The sequence below is a fragment of the Astyanax mexicanus genome, chromosome 7 (assembly GCF_023375975.1).
Source record: "Astyanax mexicanus isolate ESR-SI-001 chromosome 7, AstMex3_surface, whole genome shotgun sequence".
In the NCBI taxonomy this organism is placed as follows: Eukaryota; Metazoa; Chordata; class Actinopteri; order Characiformes; family Acestrorhamphidae; genus Astyanax; species Astyanax mexicanus.
This window is the reverse complement of record NC_064414.1, coordinates 47,665,371-47,686,274: the sequence shown is the minus strand read 5'-3', so window position 1 is coordinate 47,686,274 and position 20,904 is coordinate 47,665,371. Positions and strand designations below refer to the sequence as shown.

At 37.0% G+C, this 20,904-nt stretch overlaps 2 protein-coding genes across 10 annotated transcripts in view; one reads left to right on the top strand and one right to left on the bottom strand.

Annotated features, from left to right (window-relative positions):
• fam13a (family with sequence similarity 13 member A) overlaps positions 1-4,886 on the top strand; it is a 132,289-nt gene extending 127,403 nt beyond the window's left edge. For all 8 annotated transcript variants that reach the window (XM_022684489.2, XM_015606992.3, XM_015606990.3 and 5 more), the window contains 2 exons: positions 784-885; positions 2,365-4,886. In XM_022684489.2, coding sequence (XP_022540210.2) covers positions 784-885; positions 2,365-2,488 — 226 coding nt within the window. In that variant the 3' untranslated portion in view covers positions 2,489-4,886. The remainder of the gene's footprint in view (positions 1-783; positions 886-2,364) is intronic.
• A 3,187-nt stretch (positions 4,887-8,073) lies between these two features.
• The window catches only part of LOC103047299 (probable E3 ubiquitin-protein ligase HERC3), a 64,373-nt gene continuing 51,542 nt past the window's right edge, over positions 8,074-20,904 (bottom strand). For both annotated transcript variants that reach the window (XM_022684491.2, XM_022684493.2), the window contains 4 exons: positions 20,744-20,826; positions 16,266-16,449; positions 13,509-13,611; positions 8,074-12,051 (listed from right to left, as the gene is read on the bottom strand). In XM_022684491.2, coding sequence (XP_022540212.2) covers positions 11,843-12,051; positions 13,509-13,611; positions 16,266-16,449; positions 20,744-20,826 — 579 coding nt within the window. In that variant the 3' untranslated portion in view covers positions 8,074-11,842. The remainder of the gene's footprint in view (positions 12,052-13,508; positions 13,612-16,265; positions 16,450-20,743; positions 20,827-20,904) is intronic.

Below are 20,904 nucleotides of genomic sequence, written 5' to 3'. Positions count from 1 at the left end.
GCATAAAGTTATCCAAAAGCAGTGTGTAAGACTGGTGGAGGAGAACATGCCAAGATGCATGAAAACTGTGATTAAAAACCAAAATAATTCACCCAAACATTGATTTCTGAACTCTTAAATGAATATGAACTTGTTTTCTTTGCATTATTTGAGGTCTGAAAGCTCTGCATATTTTTTTGTTATTTCAGACATTTCTCATTTTCTGCAAATAAATGCTCTAAATGAAAGTATTTATATTTAGAATTTAGGAGAAATCTTGTCTTTAGTTTATAGAATAAAACAACAATGTATATACCTATAAATAGCAAAATCAGAGAAACTGATCCAGATCTGTATATATAAAGTACATTATTATTATTACAGTAGTAGTTAATAATAACCTACCCAGGTGTATAACTAGCAGATTATGTTAGCTACAAAAAAACACCCATATTAACACCATAAACCCCCAAAGCTTATCTTCATTAAATATCAAAGAGTTTTGCTTCATTTCACATATAAAAGCTTCATTTCACATATAAAAGCTTCATTTCACATATAAAATATAAATGAATAGCAAAGAATACAGAGTGTTACAGTAATTTACTCTCCAGAGTGTGTGTTCAGTGTGTGAGGGCACTCTAGCAGAAGAAAGCGGATGCTGTAATAACAGTGGAGATCTGTTAATGATGGTCTTTACTGCAGAGAAACTGCTACTTGTCTACAGCTGAGTGGAGCTGAGCCGTGTGTTCTCAGAGCTTAACATCATCCCTCTCTCTCTCTCTCTCTCTCAAAAACACACAGGCAGGAACTGGTGGAGCAGCTCCAGGAAGCTCGCGAGGAGAAGAAGCGCATTCGCAAGAACCTGCGAGAGTTCGAGGATCAGTTCTTCAGACAGAACGGCAGGTACGCTCACCTGAGACTGTACACTGAATAATATACAGAACCTTTTAATCTCAATAATCGCTTATTCATACTGGATACTGAATCATTACTAGTAGTTATTGATTTATTCATACTGGATACTGAAATATTCATAATAGACACTAAAATATTTATAGTAGATACTAAATTATTCATAGTGGTTACTGAATAATACACAGTAGTTATTGACTTATTCATAGTAGATACTGAATAATACATGGTTACGTGGTTACTGGATAGTTCTTAATGGATACTGAATAATGCACAGTAGTTATTGTTTTTTTCATAGTAGATACTGAATAATTTATAGTGAATACTGAATAATTTGTGTAGTTTTTTAATTAATTCATAATGGATACTAAATGAATCTTATTAGATGTTAAATACTCCATAGCAGATACTAATTCATAGTGGATGGTGAAAAAATAGGTACTGAATCATCCATTCTAGTTCTTGATCAATTCATAGTGGATACTAAACAGCTCTTAGTGGATGCTGAGTAATCCACAGTAGTTACTGAAATAGTGGAAAACTGAATCAAGTATAGTGGACACTGAATGACCCATAATAGTTATTAATTCATAGTGGATTCTGAATAACTCTTAGTGGATGTTGAGTAATAAATAGTAATTTCTGAAATGGTGGAAAACTGAATCAATTTAAGTGGACACTGAATGACCCATAGTCGTTATTAATTCATAGTGGATACTAAATAATTCATAATGGATACTGAATAATTCATAGTGGATGCTGAGAAAATTATAGGTACTGAATCATCCATTCTAGTTCTTGATCAATTCATGGTGGATACTAAATAGCTCTTAGTGGATGCTGAGTAATCCACAGTAGTTACTGAAATAGTGGAAAACTGAATCAAGTATAGTGAACATTGAATGACCCATAATAGTTATTAATTCATAGTGGATACTAAATAGCTGTTAGTGAATGCTGAGTAATAAATAGTAGTTTCTTAAATAGTGGACACTGTATGACTCATAGTAGTTATTAATTCATAGTGGATGCTGAAAAAAAACTGTAGTTTATAGAATAACACAACAATGTTCATTTTACTCAAATATATACCTATAAATAGCAAAATCAGAACAAAAGATTTAGAAACGGATGTGATCCCTTATTTTTTCCAGAGCTGTATATTCTAAGTACATTATTATTACTACAGTAGTAATTCAGATGTATACCTTGTAGTTGTACAAAAAATTGTAGTTACTAAATCATCCATTCTAGTTCTTGATCAATTCATAGTGGATACTAAACAGCTCTTAGTAGATGCTGAGAAATAAATAGTAGTTTCTGAAAGAGTGTAAAACTGAATCAATTTAAGTGGACACTGAATGACCCATAGTAGTTACTAATTCATAGTGGATACTGAATAATTCATAGTGGATGCCTAAGGTTGTCTAAGTCAACACTAATCTCTGTGTTTCTCTGCTGCTCCTCCAGAAACGTGCAGAAGGAGGATCGCTCGCCCCTGGCTGTGGAATATAACGAGTATAAGCACCTTAAAGCTAAACTCAGACTGCTGGAAGTTCTCATCAGCAAAAGAGACGCCTCTAAATTCATCTAACGCTTCCACAGACGCTCCCACAGCAGCCGCACGAGGACAACCCACCAGACAGTGTTAATGAAGCTACCCAGCTCGTACTGAGAATCCCGCCTGTCCCATCAAAGGCCATCTGTGGCTTACAGACACTTTCAGCTGAAGACCAGGCCAAAACATGGCTGCTTCATCCCCCCATCACTCTCTCACTCTCTCACTTTCTCAGAGAGTGATACCAGAGCTCCATCCCTTTCTTTCTACTGAACTCAACTCACTGCCAGACCTACAGCTCACTACAGCTCCGACAAGTGGACTTACAACCAAAACGTCCAATCAGCACCCAGAGAACGCTACTAACCCCGCCCACACCTTTCTAATCTGATGTATCATAAACAGTGATTTATATTTATTTCATAGATCCTTTTTTTTATTATTCTGGTTTTATTTCAACAGAACCAGAAGAGAAGAGATTCTGAGTCGTGGTGTGTAATCAGAGAGGGCTGTAAATGTTTAGTAACAAAACTGGGAATATGAATTCAAGTCTTTCAAGTCTTAATTTCTGTTGGGTTTTTTATGATATTTGAAGTTGATTTACTGCTATTTATCAGTGTAAAGGATTTTGTATCTTAAACAGAGAACGGAGGAGAATGTTGAGAGAGGATTGTGGAAGGAACGCTCTGTACAGAACTCCTCTGTTTCTTTATACACTTACGGTACGAGTCCACTTTAATCCAAGAGCATTTTTACTCTCCGTATGTGAGGTGTAACTTTAACATTCTGCAAATTCTTCTTTAAAAAAAGGTTTAAATTTTTTTAGCTGCAATGCAGTTTATTCTGACTGAAATTCTAAGTTAACTATATATATTTTAATAGTAATAACAACAACATCGATGCTACTAAATCTATAAGATCATTCTGACTAGTCCTATTCGGCAGGATGATACTTTTTTTTTGCATTTTTGGATCTTTTGCATCTTTTTTTGAATAGAAGAAGTGATAATCATATTTTCACGTTTAACATTTTTTTTTAATAAAAAAAAAATACCATTCTAATTATTATTATTCTGGAAATTCAGAAACCGCTGCTATCAGCTATATATCTATAGCTTGTCCATCAGGTTTGAAAGGCCTCTGTTCTGTGTGCAGTGCTCATATGTGAGTGATTCATCAGCTTAGAGCTTACTCTAAGATCCAGCAAAAAAAAAAAAAAAAAAAATGTTTTTTTTTTTTGGATGATATCTTGTCCTTAGAATAATTAATTAATAGCAAAAACTATCATATTATTATTTTAAGAACAGTTTATACTACTAATACACTGACAATACAATGCCATAATAAGGCAGTTACACATTACTTTTAGTCAAAATAATAAAGAAAATTAGATTTTTTACACATTTTGACATATAAAAATGTTGAAATATCCTAAATGAATAAAGTGTAGGATGAATTGTGGGAAATGTAAAGTTTTAAGTGGACACGTACCGTAACGCGTACTGCGTGCGAGAGCATCAGGAGGAGCTTTCCCATTTCATTATGACTGGTGCCATATTTCACGCACAACCTGTGGTTATTAATGAAATATTAATAATAGGTGTAGAGTTGAGAGTTTTGCTGTAGATATATTTTTCTACGTTCTATAGATCTGCTGTAGTTCATTCTCTAGTGAGTTGCTGTTGAATCTGATTGCAAGCAGAGTAGCCAAAGTTTATTTTTTCTTTTTTTTTTTGTTAGCTAAAAACTGTGTAAGTGTGTGTGTGAGTGTGTGAATGTGTGTGTGAGTGTGTGCATGTGTTGAGAGCAGGCCATTTTCTTCCAGACAAAAAAATATATATATCTTAATCCAAAATACCAGCAAAATCTAACATTTGCATCAATTAAGGTTTTTAATATATATTTTATTTAAATTCTCAGTTTTTGGTTATGTGTGTGGTCCTGTATAGATAAGCTGCACAGTCTCTAACAGATTGCTGGTTGATGATGTTTTTGTAAAGTCACTGTGTGACAGTGACCCACGGGCCAATCAAACCCCAGCACACTGGCTGCCCTTTCTTATATTGCAGAGCGATAGTTTATATGAAGAGACTGGGGGCTGTCTGTTCTATTTCCTTGTTTGTGATTGGTTAATATATATATATATATATATATATATATATATATATATATATATATATATATCCTGATTTATATTCACACCAACACTCTTACAGAAGTAAAGGGGCTTTTATTTTGTAAGGGTGGAGCGAGTGAGTGCATTAGCCTCTCCTTAGTCTTCTCCAAAATGGATACTTGCAGTGTGACCTTCGTTTTATTGAACGCGAGCACTGGTGGTTTATATAATGAATATGGGTGTGTACATTTTAGTACATGATTTTATTTGTATTTTGTATATATGATATATGATAAAGTGGAACCTATTTTTACTGAACTGCCTGCTGTGGACTGTTTTTTCCTGTCTTTCTTGGGGGGGGGGGGGGGGGGGTTGTTAGTGTTAGCTTGTGCTTAAAAAAAAAAAAAAACACAAACAAGCAAGTTCATGCTTAACCTCGATCAAAGCACAAAACTCATCCCTTACAACAATGCAAGGACCATGACCTCATCATTCTTGCGTCCGGACCAATCAAGAGCTGAGTCAGCGCCGAGCTCAACTCAAAACTCGAGGAAAACAGCAAAACAACAATAATCACCCTTTAATCAGGCATTTAAATTGCTTTTTAAAAGGTAAATAAGAGAGAGAGTTTTTCTGGGATTAAAAGCGTGAATTCAGCTGTAACTGGAAATATCTGCACAAAACTGTGCTGGACTGAAGTGCATAGATTTCGACACGTGTCCACGTTTACAAGCACGTGCTCAACCATGTGGATGGAGGCCATGCGGTTACCTCGTGTTTAATCCTGCCCTCCCCCTCGTCACTCACACAGACACAGAGACAGCACTGTGTATCTACTTCTTGTGTCTAGAATCAAAATATTGCACGTGTTTGATTTAATTTGATTTAAGTGACATCACACGTACTGCAATGTGACTATTGCACATGCACACATCACGATGACGATGCTTAAACGATGTATCATGCAGCCCTAGTACAGTGCTCAACCAGCAGATCGAAATGGTGCATCTTCAACTGATCTAGTGGGCGGAGCTTTTGCAGGGGAAAACAGGGGAGGGGTGGTGCCTAGGGCTGCAATGATTAGTCTACATAATCGACAACATTAAGTATTAAAATTGGTCAATATGGAATTTCATTTTCATTGCATCGTTAATGTGTGATGAAGCGCAGTACACACTATGGGAAGATTAATGGGTTCACACAAATGGCTTTGTTCATTTAAACATATTCTCAGCATTTAAATGCAACATATAGAACTTTAGTTGTTTTTGGAGCCATAGAGAAAAGCAGAGAAGCGAGTTACTCTGAGCTGCAGTCAGGGTTGCCAGATTCAGTCGGTCTACAAACAACCCTTAAATGACACAGGCTCGAGAATGGACTGATGGTGAATGTGTGCAAGATTGCAATGTGCACTGGGACACATCTTGCACGTTGTGTAGGGTGGAAGACAGCTCCCATTGTGTATCACCTATAGAAATGTGACACTTTATAGAAAAGCCCAACACTTTTGGAGGTGGAATTATAGTTTTATTTGTTCTGGAAATAAAAATAGATAAAACAATATATTCCATTTGAGAGAGGTATAAAAGTAAATATACTTTACCAAAATAATGCATCAACAGCCACTAAGAAGCCCTTGTTTGCTTACGTGGACAGTAAGGTATTGGATAGGAACGCTCTGGATGATCCTGATCCCGCCGTGCACAAATTAATCAATATACACTCTGGAGCAGTTATTACAGAGAGGGAGAGAGAGGGAGAGAGAGAGAGAAAGAAAGAGAGGACACAGTGAACACAGCACACGTCTCCAGGGTGGGAACAGTGTTCCTCTCAGGAGAGCTTCTCTCTCTCTGCATGTTTTCCTCTTCGTCCTCCGTCACTCCGACACCGAGCCGCTCTCATATCCACTACTTTACAATACCAGACCATGGCTGCGCAAAAAAACAACAAAAATCCCTTTAACAACGTCTTACTGATCGTCCCTGCAGATCACACGAGTTCTGACGTAATGCTGATGTCACTGAAACATTAATATGCGCTGATTATTGAGAAGAAAACATCATTGAACAGAATTATAGTTGTGCATAGGCCAGCGTTTAAATAAAATAAAGAACAGAGAGAAAAAAAAAAAACAACCCAACAGAGAAGCGTCGCCCAGTTATTGCTGGATCCTTTTCTCCAAAATACAAACGTCAACCAAAGGCTTCCTGTGATCTTCAATGCAATCAATATCATTTACACCGACACTCGCATTCACCGCAACTTTTTACTACACCGGGGGCCGGATTCACAAACAGATTTCTAAAGATAAAGTCTAAAGTTCGTAACAATGCGTTGAATTCATTCACCCATTAAAATTTCTAAAATCTTTCTTAAAGGAGAAATCTGGTGTTAAAGGGAGGTGGGTTGTAGTGAAACATGATAACTTTCACATGATTTTTTCTGTTGATTAGTAGCTCACCTCTGTTTATTCCCAGCGTTCTGCAATATAGAGCTTTTAGCCGATGCTCCCAACAGTCTTACAGTGCTAGTGGTAGGGGCATAGAGATGCCCTGCAAAGAAAAATCATTATTTTTACACCATTACCAAACTCAAAGCAGGGTTCATACACTTTTTAACTGATACATTTTCATTACTTTTTGTTTTTTCATAAAAATCCATATCAAAACTGGTTATAGTAGGCCTATATCTCACCTAGAATTAATAAAAAAAAAGACTTTAAAAGATCATGTTTTACTAGCTGAAAAACATTTCTGCATATTTTGCACGTCTCTTTCTGAATGAAGCCGGACAGCATTAAATCAGCATTTTCTCTCACTGAGTGAATTTACAGTTATAGCTGAAGCTGAAGCTCCAGTCTGAACAGGACCCACACAGACAGCAAGCTAATGCGACGAGATGTGAAAGTCCAATTTGCATGACTTTTCCAAAACTTTCCAGATATTTTAATTTTTCAAAACTGTATGCATGTCTAAAAATAGCTATTTTCAAACTCCATGGCTCTTCCAGGTTTTTCACGACTGTAAAAACCTGAAACTTGTCAAAAAAGCTCCACTCTTCATTGGTAGAATTCTGAGGGCTCGGACATTTAAAACGAGGCACTGAGAACTTTAAAAGTGCACATGTAGTTTATTAAAAACACTGTTTATACCTCAATTTAAAAACTGAATTTTTAATAAACTACCTTTGCACTTTCAAAGTTCTCAAAAAAGCGTGTTAATATCTCAGATTATAACTGAATTATTTCGTAACATTTCCTTAAGAGATTTTTTTTTTTTTGTAATGGGGGGAAAACACTGAAACTAGAAACAACCTTGGAGAAACCCACTAAAGCCACAACAAATAAAATACGAGAACTAAAATAAGACGTCCACTTCATCTTACACTTAACAGTTAATCTTTTTATATGACATATTAATTTTTAGTAATTTAATCATTTAATCTGACCCTTTTAGAGGCTTTAGTGTCTTACAATACCAGTGTGAGGTGATCATGAGATTATGAATTGTTTTTTTCCAAGTATTATTATTTATCTTTTATACGTTTGTGAATCCGGCCCCAGTCTTTTTTTGTTTTTATATTTAATTTTTTTTAATTATAAATAAAATGTTTTGATTTGCCATATACATATTTACTGTTACACTAAACAGTCAGAAGCAGCTCCGCCTCCAACACTCCGTACATCACACCTGCATGCACACTTACTATAAAGAGCAAAAAAAAAAAACAGAACAGGAAAAATAATAATAATAATAATAATAATAATAATAATTACAGTAAAACAAAAATAATAATCTTCTGTTAGTGACTCGCTATAGTAATATAAAGGCAGAGTTTTGGGCTCCTCAATTATGGGGGTCTCATTCCCCTCCATTATAAACCATTTACAACACACACACTGTGACTGTAGAGACACCTGCACTGTAGAAAACCCCGCCCATCCACCCAGGTAATCACTGTGATAGCTCCTCCCCCTCGATAATGAGACACTGATCTGACCCCTCCCCCCACAGACACTTTTAGAAATACCTCAATTTGGTTCACACTCACTGATCTCACTGCATCCAATCTGTAATGCACAAAACTTGTATCTCCAGACTCATCTAGCATCAGAAAGAACCTGAACAAGTCATTAGAGTAGGGCTGGCCAATAATCAATCAAAATCAATATACAGCTCTGGAAAAAAATAAGAGACCACCTAAAATGATGAGTTTCTTTGATTTTACCAAATTGAAAACCTCTGGAATACAATCAAGAGGAAGATGGATGATCACAAGCCATCAAACCAAACTGAACTGCTTGAATTTTTTCACCAGGAGTAAAGGCATAAAGTTATCCAAAAGCAGTGTGTAAGACTGGTGGAGGAGAACATGATGCCAAGATGCATTTAAACTGTGATTTAAAACCAACCGGGGTTATTCCACATAATATTGATTTCTTGTCATTTCTTGCTTGTCATTTGCACTGTATTAGGGAATTATGATTAGAGATTACAGACAGAATCACTGAATTGAAAATTATAACAGATTTAAGATGTAAAGAAAGCATCTTAACTCATCTGAACGGGAAAAAATAGTACACAAAAACTGCTTGAATTTTTGCACCAGGAGTGCCATAAAGTTATCCAAAAGCAGTGTGTAAGACTGGTGGAGGAGAACATGCCAAGACGCATGAAAGCTGTGATTAAAAACCAGGATTATTACACCAAATATTGATTTCTGAACTCATAAAACTTATGAATATGAACTTGTTTCCTTTGCATTATTTGAGGTCTGAAAGCTCTGCATCTTTTTTGTTATTTCAGACACTTCTCATTTTCTGCAAATAAATGCTCTAAATTACAATGTTTTTATTTGGAATTTGGGAGAAATGTTGTCTGTAGTTTATAGAATAAAACAATGTTCATTTTACTCAAACATAAACCTATAAATAGCAAAATCATAGAAACTGATTCTGAAACTAAAGTGGTCTCTTCTGGGATCCATTTAGGTCACAGCCTGTGTGTTTTCTATCAACCTGGCAACAGTTTTGTCCTGATTTATCGATAGTAAACGTTTTCTACTTGAATTTTTCACATAAAAATCAACCATGTCTGGTTTCTTTCTGATGGTAGATGCTGAATGTTGACATCAAGAATAATGAGAGCGTCCTGCAGGTCCCTGATGATATTTTAAACACTTTATTATTTAGGATAGTTGGAGACTTCCTTTACTCATCTTGTGATCTTTACGTGTGAATTATTCAGTGGCTGATTTCTGTGAGAAAAGTCCTGAGATTTTTTTTAATTCCCTTCTCAGACTCATTCTAATCAAATAATCATCTGCAGCTGATGTGCTGCACCTCATTCTAATTTCAGACATAATTATACGTATTAATAAATGTGGTCCTTCTTCATCACAGGAAAATTATTTCGATTAGATTATTTTTTAAATACATTTCTTATAGAATGTTTTAAGTTTTAAGTGTTAACTATATTAACTTCATCTGTAAATATTGAATATCAATAATGAATATCAAATCAAACATCAAATATTGAATATTGAATATAAAATAAAAGTGGGAGGTCCTAATGTTAATAAATCTCTAATAATTTCACCTAATGTCCTTCTTATTTATCACACTGGCGTATTGTATAATTTGCACTGTATTAGGGCCTTATGATTGTTCATGAAACAAAAAAACAAAGAGGAAATTACAGAATTGAGGCTTAAAAAATGGATTTCAAACATAAAGGCAACATAAAGACTAAAAATCTGAAATATGGAATTATATAGAAATATGGAATTTAAAGAAAGAAAGAAAAAAAAGAAACAAATTCAATATGATCCTACTGTATTTAGTCTTATTTGGTTGCTCCATGTTCTTTTTATTTATCACTTTTACTGAATAGTTTGTGTATGCTTGTCATTTGCACTGTATTAGGAATCAGAATTATGATTAGAGATTACAGAAAGAATCACGGAATTGAGACTTAAAACGGATTTAAGATGTAAAGAAAACATCTTAACTCGTCTGAACGGGAAAAAAAAAATAGTACAAAAAAAATTAGTCAAGGAAATAAAAGACGGAATTTGGAAAAAATTTAACTCTATATTTAGAGTCTTGTGTAGCTGTTGTGTTGCTAAACTTATTTATTTCTATTTATGTCTGCACATTTGCACTGTATTATGTGCCCTTTCCACAATAGAAATTGGGGAACACAGAAAGGAATCAGGGAACTGATCATTGAGAGAAAAAAAAAAAAAAAAAAAAAAAAAAAAAAAAAGATTTTCGATATAAAAACAAAAACGCTAAGAAAAAAAAAAACTCAGAAAAAAGAAAAATAAGATGAAAAAATGGAATTTTATTATTTGTGTAATAATAAAACTGATTTCATCTGACCCTATTTTTCTGTAGTTTGTGTAACTCTTGTGTATAGCCCTGTGTTGCTCACTGCTCCTTCAGGAATGTTATAACTATTGCCTGTGTATTTGTATATGGTTGAAACTGCAACAGAAGCCTCTTTAACCTCAACGTGAACCAAATACGGATTGAGGAATGTTCCGCCGATGATGTTCCGCATCGTCTGTCGAGTACGAGAGAAAGCAGAGGGTCAGAACCTAAGGTCAGGTCAGAAGTGGAGAGGATGAGGGCTGTTTAGTAGATCTTTTTGTTGTGGTGTTTTGATCACAAACCAGCATTTGATCCTCCTACCAGCAACTGCACAGCGGCAAAACCTAACATAGTGCCAAAAGAATAGAGAACTACAAACCACAGCAAAAACCAAACACTCCAGGCTGAAGATTCCAAACCAGCAGAAGGTATTTACAGTCAGAGTGTAGAACAGGAGTCGAGAGTTGAAATTCCTCTACAATAAGCCACATGGAGAGAAGTTCCGAGGATTAAAAAACAAAAGGAAAGAAAAGGAAAATATACTCTGAATAATAATAATAATAATGTGCATATCCAAGTCTTTAAAGTCACGTATTAGACTCCGACGACGCGCTCCCACGTTAGGAAAATAACATTTACCAGCAATTACAATTCAGCACAGGGGCCTGCCCAGCATACACAGGTCCCTGCCTCATCCAGCCACCGGAGGAAGAACCCTGTTAGGTGTTAGATCAGGAATGGCCGACCCAGACAGGCCAAACCGACCCCTCTGGGCTCCCCCGTGCCGTTCTGTTTCATTATGCCCCATCCAGTCCAGTCCCCCGCCCCCTCCCCGCCCCCCGCCGGGTGATTGGGGTAAAAGTGCAGTGCATTCGGCCTCCGCAGATTGACGTCCTTCCTCTCAGACCAGGCTGAAGCCCTCGTACTGCTCGATGGCGCGGGTGAGCCGCAGGTGCAGCGTCTCTTTGGTCTTGTAGCAGGGCATGTCCAGCAGGTTGTAGCAGGTGTGGGCCACGGGCAGGTAGTGCTCGGCCGCGGACGTGGACTGGAGGACGATGCGCAGGCTGGCCATGCCGTGGATGGGGATGCGGTCGCTGCCCGTCAGGAACACTGCAGCACAGCCAGAGAAAATAAGAATTAATGAGAAATAGCTAGAAATCTGTACCATTTGGCCAATTTGATTTCCTTAACCTGTCATCAAATTAGTTCTTTCAACAAATAAGCATATATTGAGCATTTATTTATTATTTATTTTTTTTACACTACAAAACTAAAATGCATTTCACTTGTACTATCGGTCCAAATATTTAGAATATCCCCAATTTTTATTTGCCTTTATTTTCGCCATTTAAGCTTTTTAGGTCCAGTCAATAACCGTAAATGGTACAAAATCCAGGTTACACATTTTTGCCAGAGCCAAACTAAAAACTGAAAATAGTAAACATTAGTATTGTAAAAAAAAAAAAAACGATTCATGCCGCATTTTACAACACACAGCACATTCACACTTTCCTCATAATAACAAGAAAAAGATAAGGAAAACACAGAGAACTCTGTTCTTTAGAGAAATTATAGGTGAAGCCAGACTCTTGGAAAAACTGGAGAAAACTGGTATAAAAAGACGTCTGGCTGACCCACATGGCAACAGCAGCTTTAGCTCAGCCTAATATGATTGGAGTCTCAGTTCCAGCAGTAAAGAAAAGAATTAGAGATCTGACAGGTAAAGAACTGCAATAATCAAGCCATTGATAAGATACAATAAAAAAAGCAGCTGCAGGTCACATCGCACTGCTACTGGATTAATAAACAATAGGAATGTTCTAAAACTTTTGACCGGTATGTTTATAGTCATTAATGAAGGAAATTACAATAGTAAAAAAATATATATATATATCGCCTAAAAGGCTGAAATGCTCTATATATGGTTGTTTATTTGTGTTGCAATTCTAATACTTGATGAGCTTCGGTCAGAGTGCCATTATTGTGCAATACTGGCACTCCTAGAGCATCTCTCAGCCAATCACATTCAATAGTGCTAATGTGATCAGAAAATGAACTTTATTTGAATTTGATTTGATACCAGTGGTCAATTTAATTACAATGTGCTAATATAATACAGGTGCATCTCAAATTTATGGAGATGCAGATTTCATTTTCTAGCAGGACTTGGCACACTGCCCATGGTGCCAAAAGTACCAATGGGGTCTAATTTTCTGAGACACTGATTTTTGGGGGTTTTCATTGTCTGTAAGCCATAAACAACAAAAATAAAGGAAATAAACACTTAAAATAGACATCTCTGTGTGTAATATAGCTATTAAATATATTAATATATAAAGTTGCACATTTTAAATTGAATTACCGAAATTACATAACTTTTCATTGATATTCAAATTTTTTGAGATGTACCTGTTTAAGATATCTTATTATTGCTATTATTGCTGTGTTTGATGCCAGCTCTGGTATACGTCCTTTCACTGAGTCTCTGGAACTAGTGCAGAAGTTAGAAATGCAGATGGAATTCAGAGCTGGAGTAATAACAGTGTAGTCTGCTCTGTTCCACTTACGTAAGAACTGCTTCTTCTTCTCCAGGGGAAAGTCGTGGAACACCTCCCAAAACATCCGCACTGTGGGATGAGAGGCTGAGAACTCGCCCTTATAAACCGCATTCTGCAGAGAGAGAGAGAGACATGAATATGAGAGAGAGGAGTGTGAGGAACTGAGGCGAAAGAAAGTCTACACAAAGAAACATATAAAACTCATGTCAAAAACCTAAAAACACGTTATTATATGAGAATAAATGTAGCCTATGGTCTAATGTGCGACGTGATAATGGAAGCGATTATTCCATTCAACAGAGAAAAGCGTCAGAGCTTTTCACACACAGGTGTGTGTGCGTGAGCATGTGTACACTCCCTTTTACTTGGAATAACCCCAGTGTGTGTGAGAGAGAGTTCACAAACCCTGTCTACATTCTGTCTGAGGCTGTGAAAGAGATGCTTCCATACAAAGAAAGAGTTAGAAAGAGAGAGAGAGAGAAAGAGAGACTTTTGATGGTCCTTTATTTAAACCATTCAACAGTCACACTGTCATCTGAAAATGATAAATTGATCAATCAATGATTAAAAAAAGATGACAAATATAAAATAAAACACACAACTCAGTATCACACATGTAAGTTTAAAAGAACTCAAGAGCGAAACAAAGCTCCTCCTCCTCCACTGAGCACACTGCTCCATCCCAGCACCACACACATTTAAAAGCTTCTAAATCTTGCATGATTTTGTAATAATTAAAATCAATTAAAATTCTGGATTTAACCAGCCTTACAAATGTCCGTGTGACATCACAGTCAGCACTACCCGCCACCTTGTTTTTGCGGCTTTTGACGTATTTAAAACCAAGGATAAAAGTCTGGAGTGTAAAAGTGATGTTAAAAGACATAAAAACAGTCTTCAAAACATCAAATAAAGGAAGCAGCCTAAAACAATGCATAAAAGCATGAAAAACAGTTTCTCTCTGGGAGCAGAAAGGACACTGTGGTAAAATCTCAGGGTTTAAAATAGAAATAAAAGCATTAACTGAGATAATACCATGTAAAATTCTCTACTGCAGATCAGCAGAGAGAAAGAGAGAGAAAGAGAGATTTGATAACTGTGGTAAATGTATTTACAATGTGCTAATATAATACAGGTGCACCTCAACTCGGAGATGTGGATTTAATTTCGATAAGAGAGAGAGAGAGAGAGAGAGAGAGAGAGAGAGAGAGAGAAAGAGAGAGAGAGAGAGAGAGAAAGAGAGAGAGAGAGAGAGAGAGAGAGAGAGAATCTGACCATCAAGGCTTCATTAAACCTCATACATCTCTTCTGTATCTACTGGAAGGGTTTTACTTACATTGCTTTTCATTAAAATGAGTAAAAATACTGACAAATGTGGCTATTGGTAATCTTTGGAAAATTTTATGCTTTGTGTTTTTTTGTTTTTTACCTAGTATTAACACAATAGTTTAAGTCAACGGTCAGAAAGGCATATCCTTGCTGTCTTCCAAAACCTTATATCTCCAAGGAGAAGAAAAAAACTTAACTTTTAATGGAGCTTTTAATGGATTTCAAGTAATTCAAGAAGTTTTTATTATTCTATACATCATTACCCCTTTCAGACCCTGCATCTATTACAATGGAAACAATGTGTTTTCATCTTCATTGCATATTCTAGCACTTAACATTGATTGAGCTCTATTGTCTATAAGAATAGACATTTATCAGCCAATCAAACAGCAGCTTAGCTCTGCCCTCTGCCCAGAGCACTGGAATAATTAAAATCTGCACATTAAAATGAAAGCATGGCAGCATCCCTGCTAATGAGGCAGAGGCACACTTTTTCCCCATCATGTTGTTGAATTTTTACTGCCTAGTAACAATTAGTCAAATATAAAAATTATATACAACAAAAGGTACCACTTTAAAATAAGACTCCCTTTATAAAGGGTTTATAAATGGCTTACAATTAGTGTATAAATGGTTACTAATTAGGTTGTAAATGCCTTAAAAATCAGTAATAATCAGTTATAACACATAGATGGCTGTAGGTTTACTATTTGGCAAACAACAGGTCATTGTTGCTCTTTCTACGTATGTGTTATAACTGATTATTAATGATTTTTAATTAGTAACCCTTAATAAACTAATTGTAAACCATTTATAAATCCTTTAATAAGTCCACGGCAATAAAATATATATTTGATTTCTATCTTTAATAAACTCCTGAAGACAGAGCTCTTCAAAGAGCACTTACTCTCCTAACACCTCTAACTAACTACCTTCTACTACCAGATCAGGAGAATCTCTCACTATCTTTAATAAACTCCTGAAGACAGAGCTCTTCAAAGAGCACTTACTCTCCTAACACCTCTAACACACTAACTACTTCTAACCTCTTTTCCTTCTTCCCTTCTGTCACTCCTCTATCCCATTATTTCCCTTTGACCTCCTTTAAGCCCTATCTAAAGACGTTTTACCTTTAATTTCTATTACTTTTGTACTTGACTATTGTAAGTTGCTTTGGACAAAAGCGTCTGTCAAATGTAATGTAATGTAATGTAATGTAATGAAGGGAAGTTGGAATTTGGCACTAGTTATTTTTCTTTTTCTCTTGTTTAAAGGGTGATGAAAGCCTGCCTTAACTGCCTCTGATTGGTCCACAAGTTCATACAGTCCAATAACTCTACTGGTTTTAAATAAAATACACACATAGCTGTGGGCTTATGTAGGAGTTCATTCCCATGGTGTGCAAAGAGAAAGAGCTAAATATAGACTGTACTGCACCTTTTCCAGCTCCTCCCAGTTGTAGCTGCTGTTGCCCACCACCATGGCCATAAGCTCGGAGGGCTGGAACAGCGAGAGGATCCTCCCACCACAAACCTTCAGGAAACCCCCTGAGAAAGCAGAGTACAGCTCCTGCACACTGTCACTGAACACGTAGCGCAGGTACGCCTGCACAAACTCCTCTCTGAAACAGAAAACACACACACACACATTAATCTAACCTTCAGAACACTCAGCAATGACCCCTTCAACTTAAACTGTCTGCATTGAGCTCCACACTTCAGCTCTTCATACTTATAACAACATATTACTTACAAATTATCTATTGTATTATATATTTGTATGACTACAATATCATTTTGTAACTCTGGTGCAAGCATAAGGCTAACATACTGTATTATCTTGTACCTAGAGTGCTAGATAAAGCTCTATAGTACACAGCCTTTAAATATTATTTATAAAATTATGTAAATAGGGTTCTATTAATGTAACATAATGTAGACTGCTGATGCGCAACATCTCAATCATTCATACTTGTGTAAAATCTGGTAATATTACTCTTCTGCCTCAGCCCACATGCTTTTCTCACTTTAGTTGCTGCTTCTGCATCTCTCAGCTTGTCAACAAATGCATATGTGCAGCTATCCGTGATGGAGAGCTCAGTGTGAATTGTAGTGGGATTTGTATTTACAGCAGTGGAGTTAAAGTAAATTATACTTCCTGGATCCTCCTATAGGGGGAGCATAATTTTGCATACTGCTGTTCGTGCGATACTCGTGACTTGTGTGTAATACTGCACTTCTTTATGTCTGTAAAGCTGCGATTTCCATAAAGCTGCGATTTCCATAAAGCTGCAATTTCCGTAAAGCTGCGATTTCTGTAAAGCTGCGATTTCTGTAAAGCTGCGATTTCTGTATAGCTGCAATTTCTTCAAAGCTATGATTTCTGTAAACCTGTGATTTCTGTAAAACTGCAATGTCTGTAAACCTGCGATTTCTGTAAACCTGCGATTTCTGCAAAGCTGCGATTTCTGCAAAGCTGCGATTTCTGCAAAGCTGCAATGTCTGTAAAGCTACGATTTCTGTAAAGCTGCGATGTCTGTAAAGCTGCGATGTCTGTAAAGCTGCGATGTCTGTAAAGCTGCGATGTCTGTAAAGCTGCGATGTCTGTAAAGCTGAGATTTCTGTAAAGCTGCCATTTCTGCAAAGCTGAAATGTCTGTAAAGCTGCAATGTCTAAAGCTGCAATGTCTAAAGCTGCGATTTCTGTAAAGCTGCGATTTCTGTAAAGCTGCAATTTCTGCAAAGCTGCGATGTCTGTAAAGCTGCGATTTCTGTAAAGCTGCGATTTCTGTAAAGCTGCGATTTCTGTAAAGCTGCGATTTCTGTAAAGCTGTAATTTCTGTAAAGCTGAGATTTCTGTAAAGCTGCAATCTCTGTAAAGCTGTGATTTCTGTAAAGCTGCAATCTCTGTAAAGCTGTGATTTCTGTAAAGCTGCGATTTCTGTAAAGCTGTGATTTCTGTAAAGCTGCAATTTCTGCAAAACTATGATTTCTGTAAAGCGGCAATTTCTGTAAAGCTGCGATTTCTGTAAAGCTATTTTTTTTGTAAAGCTGCAATTTCTGCAAAACTATGATTTCTGTAAAGCTGCGATTTCTGTAAAGCTGTGATTTCTGTAAAGCTGTGATTTCTGTAAAGCTGCGATTTCTGTAAAGCTGCGATGTCTGTAAAGCTGTGATTTCTGTAAAGCTGCGATTTCTGTAAAGCTGTGATTTCTGTAAAGCTGCGATTTCTGTAAAGCTGCGATGTCTGTAATGCCAATTTTTTTGTAAAGCTGCAATTTCTGTAAAGCTGCAATTCTGCTAAGCTGAAATCTCTGTAAAGCTGCAATTTCTGCAAAACTATGATTTCTGTAAAGCGGCAATTTCTGTAAAGCTGAAATCTCTGTAAAGCTGCAATTTCTGTAAAGCTATTTTTTTGTAAAGCTGCAATTTCTGCAAAACTATGATTTCTGTGAAGCTGCAATTTCTATAAAGCTGCAATTTCTGTGAACCTGCGATTTCTCTAAAGCTGCGATTTGACAAAATGAGTTATAAAAAGCACAAAACATACATTTGACTTGAGTTGATGACATGTTGCCTCTCAGTTGATCTGTCACTGTGCTGATAATCTGACCTCAGTTAGGGGCCTGTAATCTCTTCAAGAGATCAGATGGCAATGTAGAGTCTGCTTTACAGGATGGAGTCTTAATTGTGTGTGTGTGTGTGTGTGTGTGTCTATGTGAGAGATCTTTACTCGGCACAAGATGTCTGGCCACCTGCCTAATTTCCCTGACAGATAGCAGGCACAGCCGGCCTTGAGTCAAAAGACACACACAAACATGCACACACACACACACACGAACACACACACACACGAACGAACACACATACATTTGGAAAGAGCTACACACCTCACCCTTATGCTCATCAAAGCTATATGTCCACAGACTGTTTCTAAAACCACTATTATTAACACTACAAGCAGATGTTGAGTTCTTACCTATTCCTGGTCATATACCAGGTTAAACTACTGCAGGTGTGTCTCAACCCAAATGCATTAAATGGAGTACCCTTATTCTAGAGAACACAGCTCAAAGTTGGGGGGCTTCATACCCCTCTAGCCTACAGTGGGCATTAGGATCTGCTGCAGGGAGTCCAATTCTATTGGCACAATTCTTTTACACAAACAGCATCCATTAGAAAGAGTGTCCACAAACATCTGGACACATAGTTTAAAGCTTTGTTCACTAGTAAGTCAAAGTCTGAATAGTTCATGCACCTAAACTGATTGACTGTGCTAAAGATCAACATTTCATGTTTCGTTTTCAGTTTCATCTTCTCCAGCACATAGGAGCTACCATAGAGTTTCAGATTTCAAGTTATTACTGGGAATACTTTCCAGCTCACTGTAAAAAAAAAAGGACACATTATTCAGCCACTCCTACTTTTTTGCAATTTGCTTTTTTTCCAAGGTGTCATTTAATCGTATTTAAATTCATTTTAAAGTTAATTTTTAAATGAATGAATGCTATGTGAGCCATTGTTTGTAAAAAAAAAAAAAGTTCAGGTGTTTCTGTTTAGCCCTGCTTTATTTAACTGAATAAGTGGTCTTTGAAGAAAGACAGGATTTCAGCTCTTGTCCATGAATATTCTTACTTGCAAACATATCGCCTCTGATTGGCTAACAGCACTGCAGCAGAAAACGCAACCAGCCTTCCTCCCAATACTCAAGAAAAAGTGGATTTTAGCGGAAGGAGACCTTTAAACTTAATTTGTAATTTTTTTATTTTCTTGCAGCAATGCCCTGTTGATATTTTATTCCACTTATTTAGAAACACAGAGCAGTTAAATTATAAGCCCTTTTTGCAGAAAGATATCTGTTCATCTTACTATCCCAACTCTAAAAATCTCCCTCACTGCTGTCGACCCATCTTCTCTTCTGCTCATGATCTTCTTTTACTACCAAGGTATGTGAACGTATCCTTGATAAACTGAATCTTGAACTTGAACATGTTTACAGTCTTTCTTATTGGCAGAAAAGATGCATTAGTTTTACTGGACTGGCCATAATAACAGTGAAATTATCCAGGCTCCAAGCTCCTCGGTTACAGAGAGATCTCTGAAGATCACTCCCTGATTATTCGGTGCACATGAGCGTGGACGTTCCTGCTGCTGCTGCTGCTGCTGCTGGGAGTGCGTTTGTGCTTTAGACCGAAAATCCTGCGGCAGAACTCCATGTTCTGAACCACAGCAGAAAGTCTGCAATTAAAATGGTTGCTTTGTGACTCTGCCAGAGGACCCATTCCATCTTGGCAGAATAGACATGGATATGTCTGTGTGTTTGTGTGTGTGTGTGTGTGTTTTATTTTACTATCCTCTAGGACGCTGCCCTGAGGATTTGGCCCTGCAGCCTAATGGAATGTCCAATTATAACAGTACATGCACGTGTGTGTGTGTTTGTTTGTGTGTGTGTGTGTGTGTGTGTGTGTGTGTGTGAGAGAGAGAGAGAGAGAGAGAGAGAGAGAAATAGAGAGAGAGAGAGAGAGAGAGAGAGAGAGAGTGAGAAAGAGAGAGAGAGTGTGCAAGTGAGTGACAAGAGATTTTCAGTGGATTTTGTTGGTGGTGTCCCATCTGTTTGTGCAGCCCATAAAATCTCACAATCCCATCCCTAACCACACACACACACACACACACACACACACACACACAAATACACACACAAAATACACACACAAAATACACACACAAAATACACACACACACACACAGGCGTCTGCCATTGTCACTCAGCAGGCATATCTGTGAAATATAGGACGCTGGTTGGAACATTACGACCTCTTTTAGTCAGGCGTGGTGTGAGGGCACCACATAAAGACCCTGCTGTGGATGGACGGCTGAGTGTATGAGGGGCACTATACCAAGCAGATTAAATACACACCTGTTGGACCGGTCCACTGTGATGTTCTCTCCTCCAGGAACCAGCTCCTTCACCTCAGTCATCCCATAATGCTCCCGAGTAATCTGCACAGAGATGCACTCAAATTGAACTGAACTGGATTTGAACTGAAATGAGGAGAAATTAAATAAATTAACTTCTAT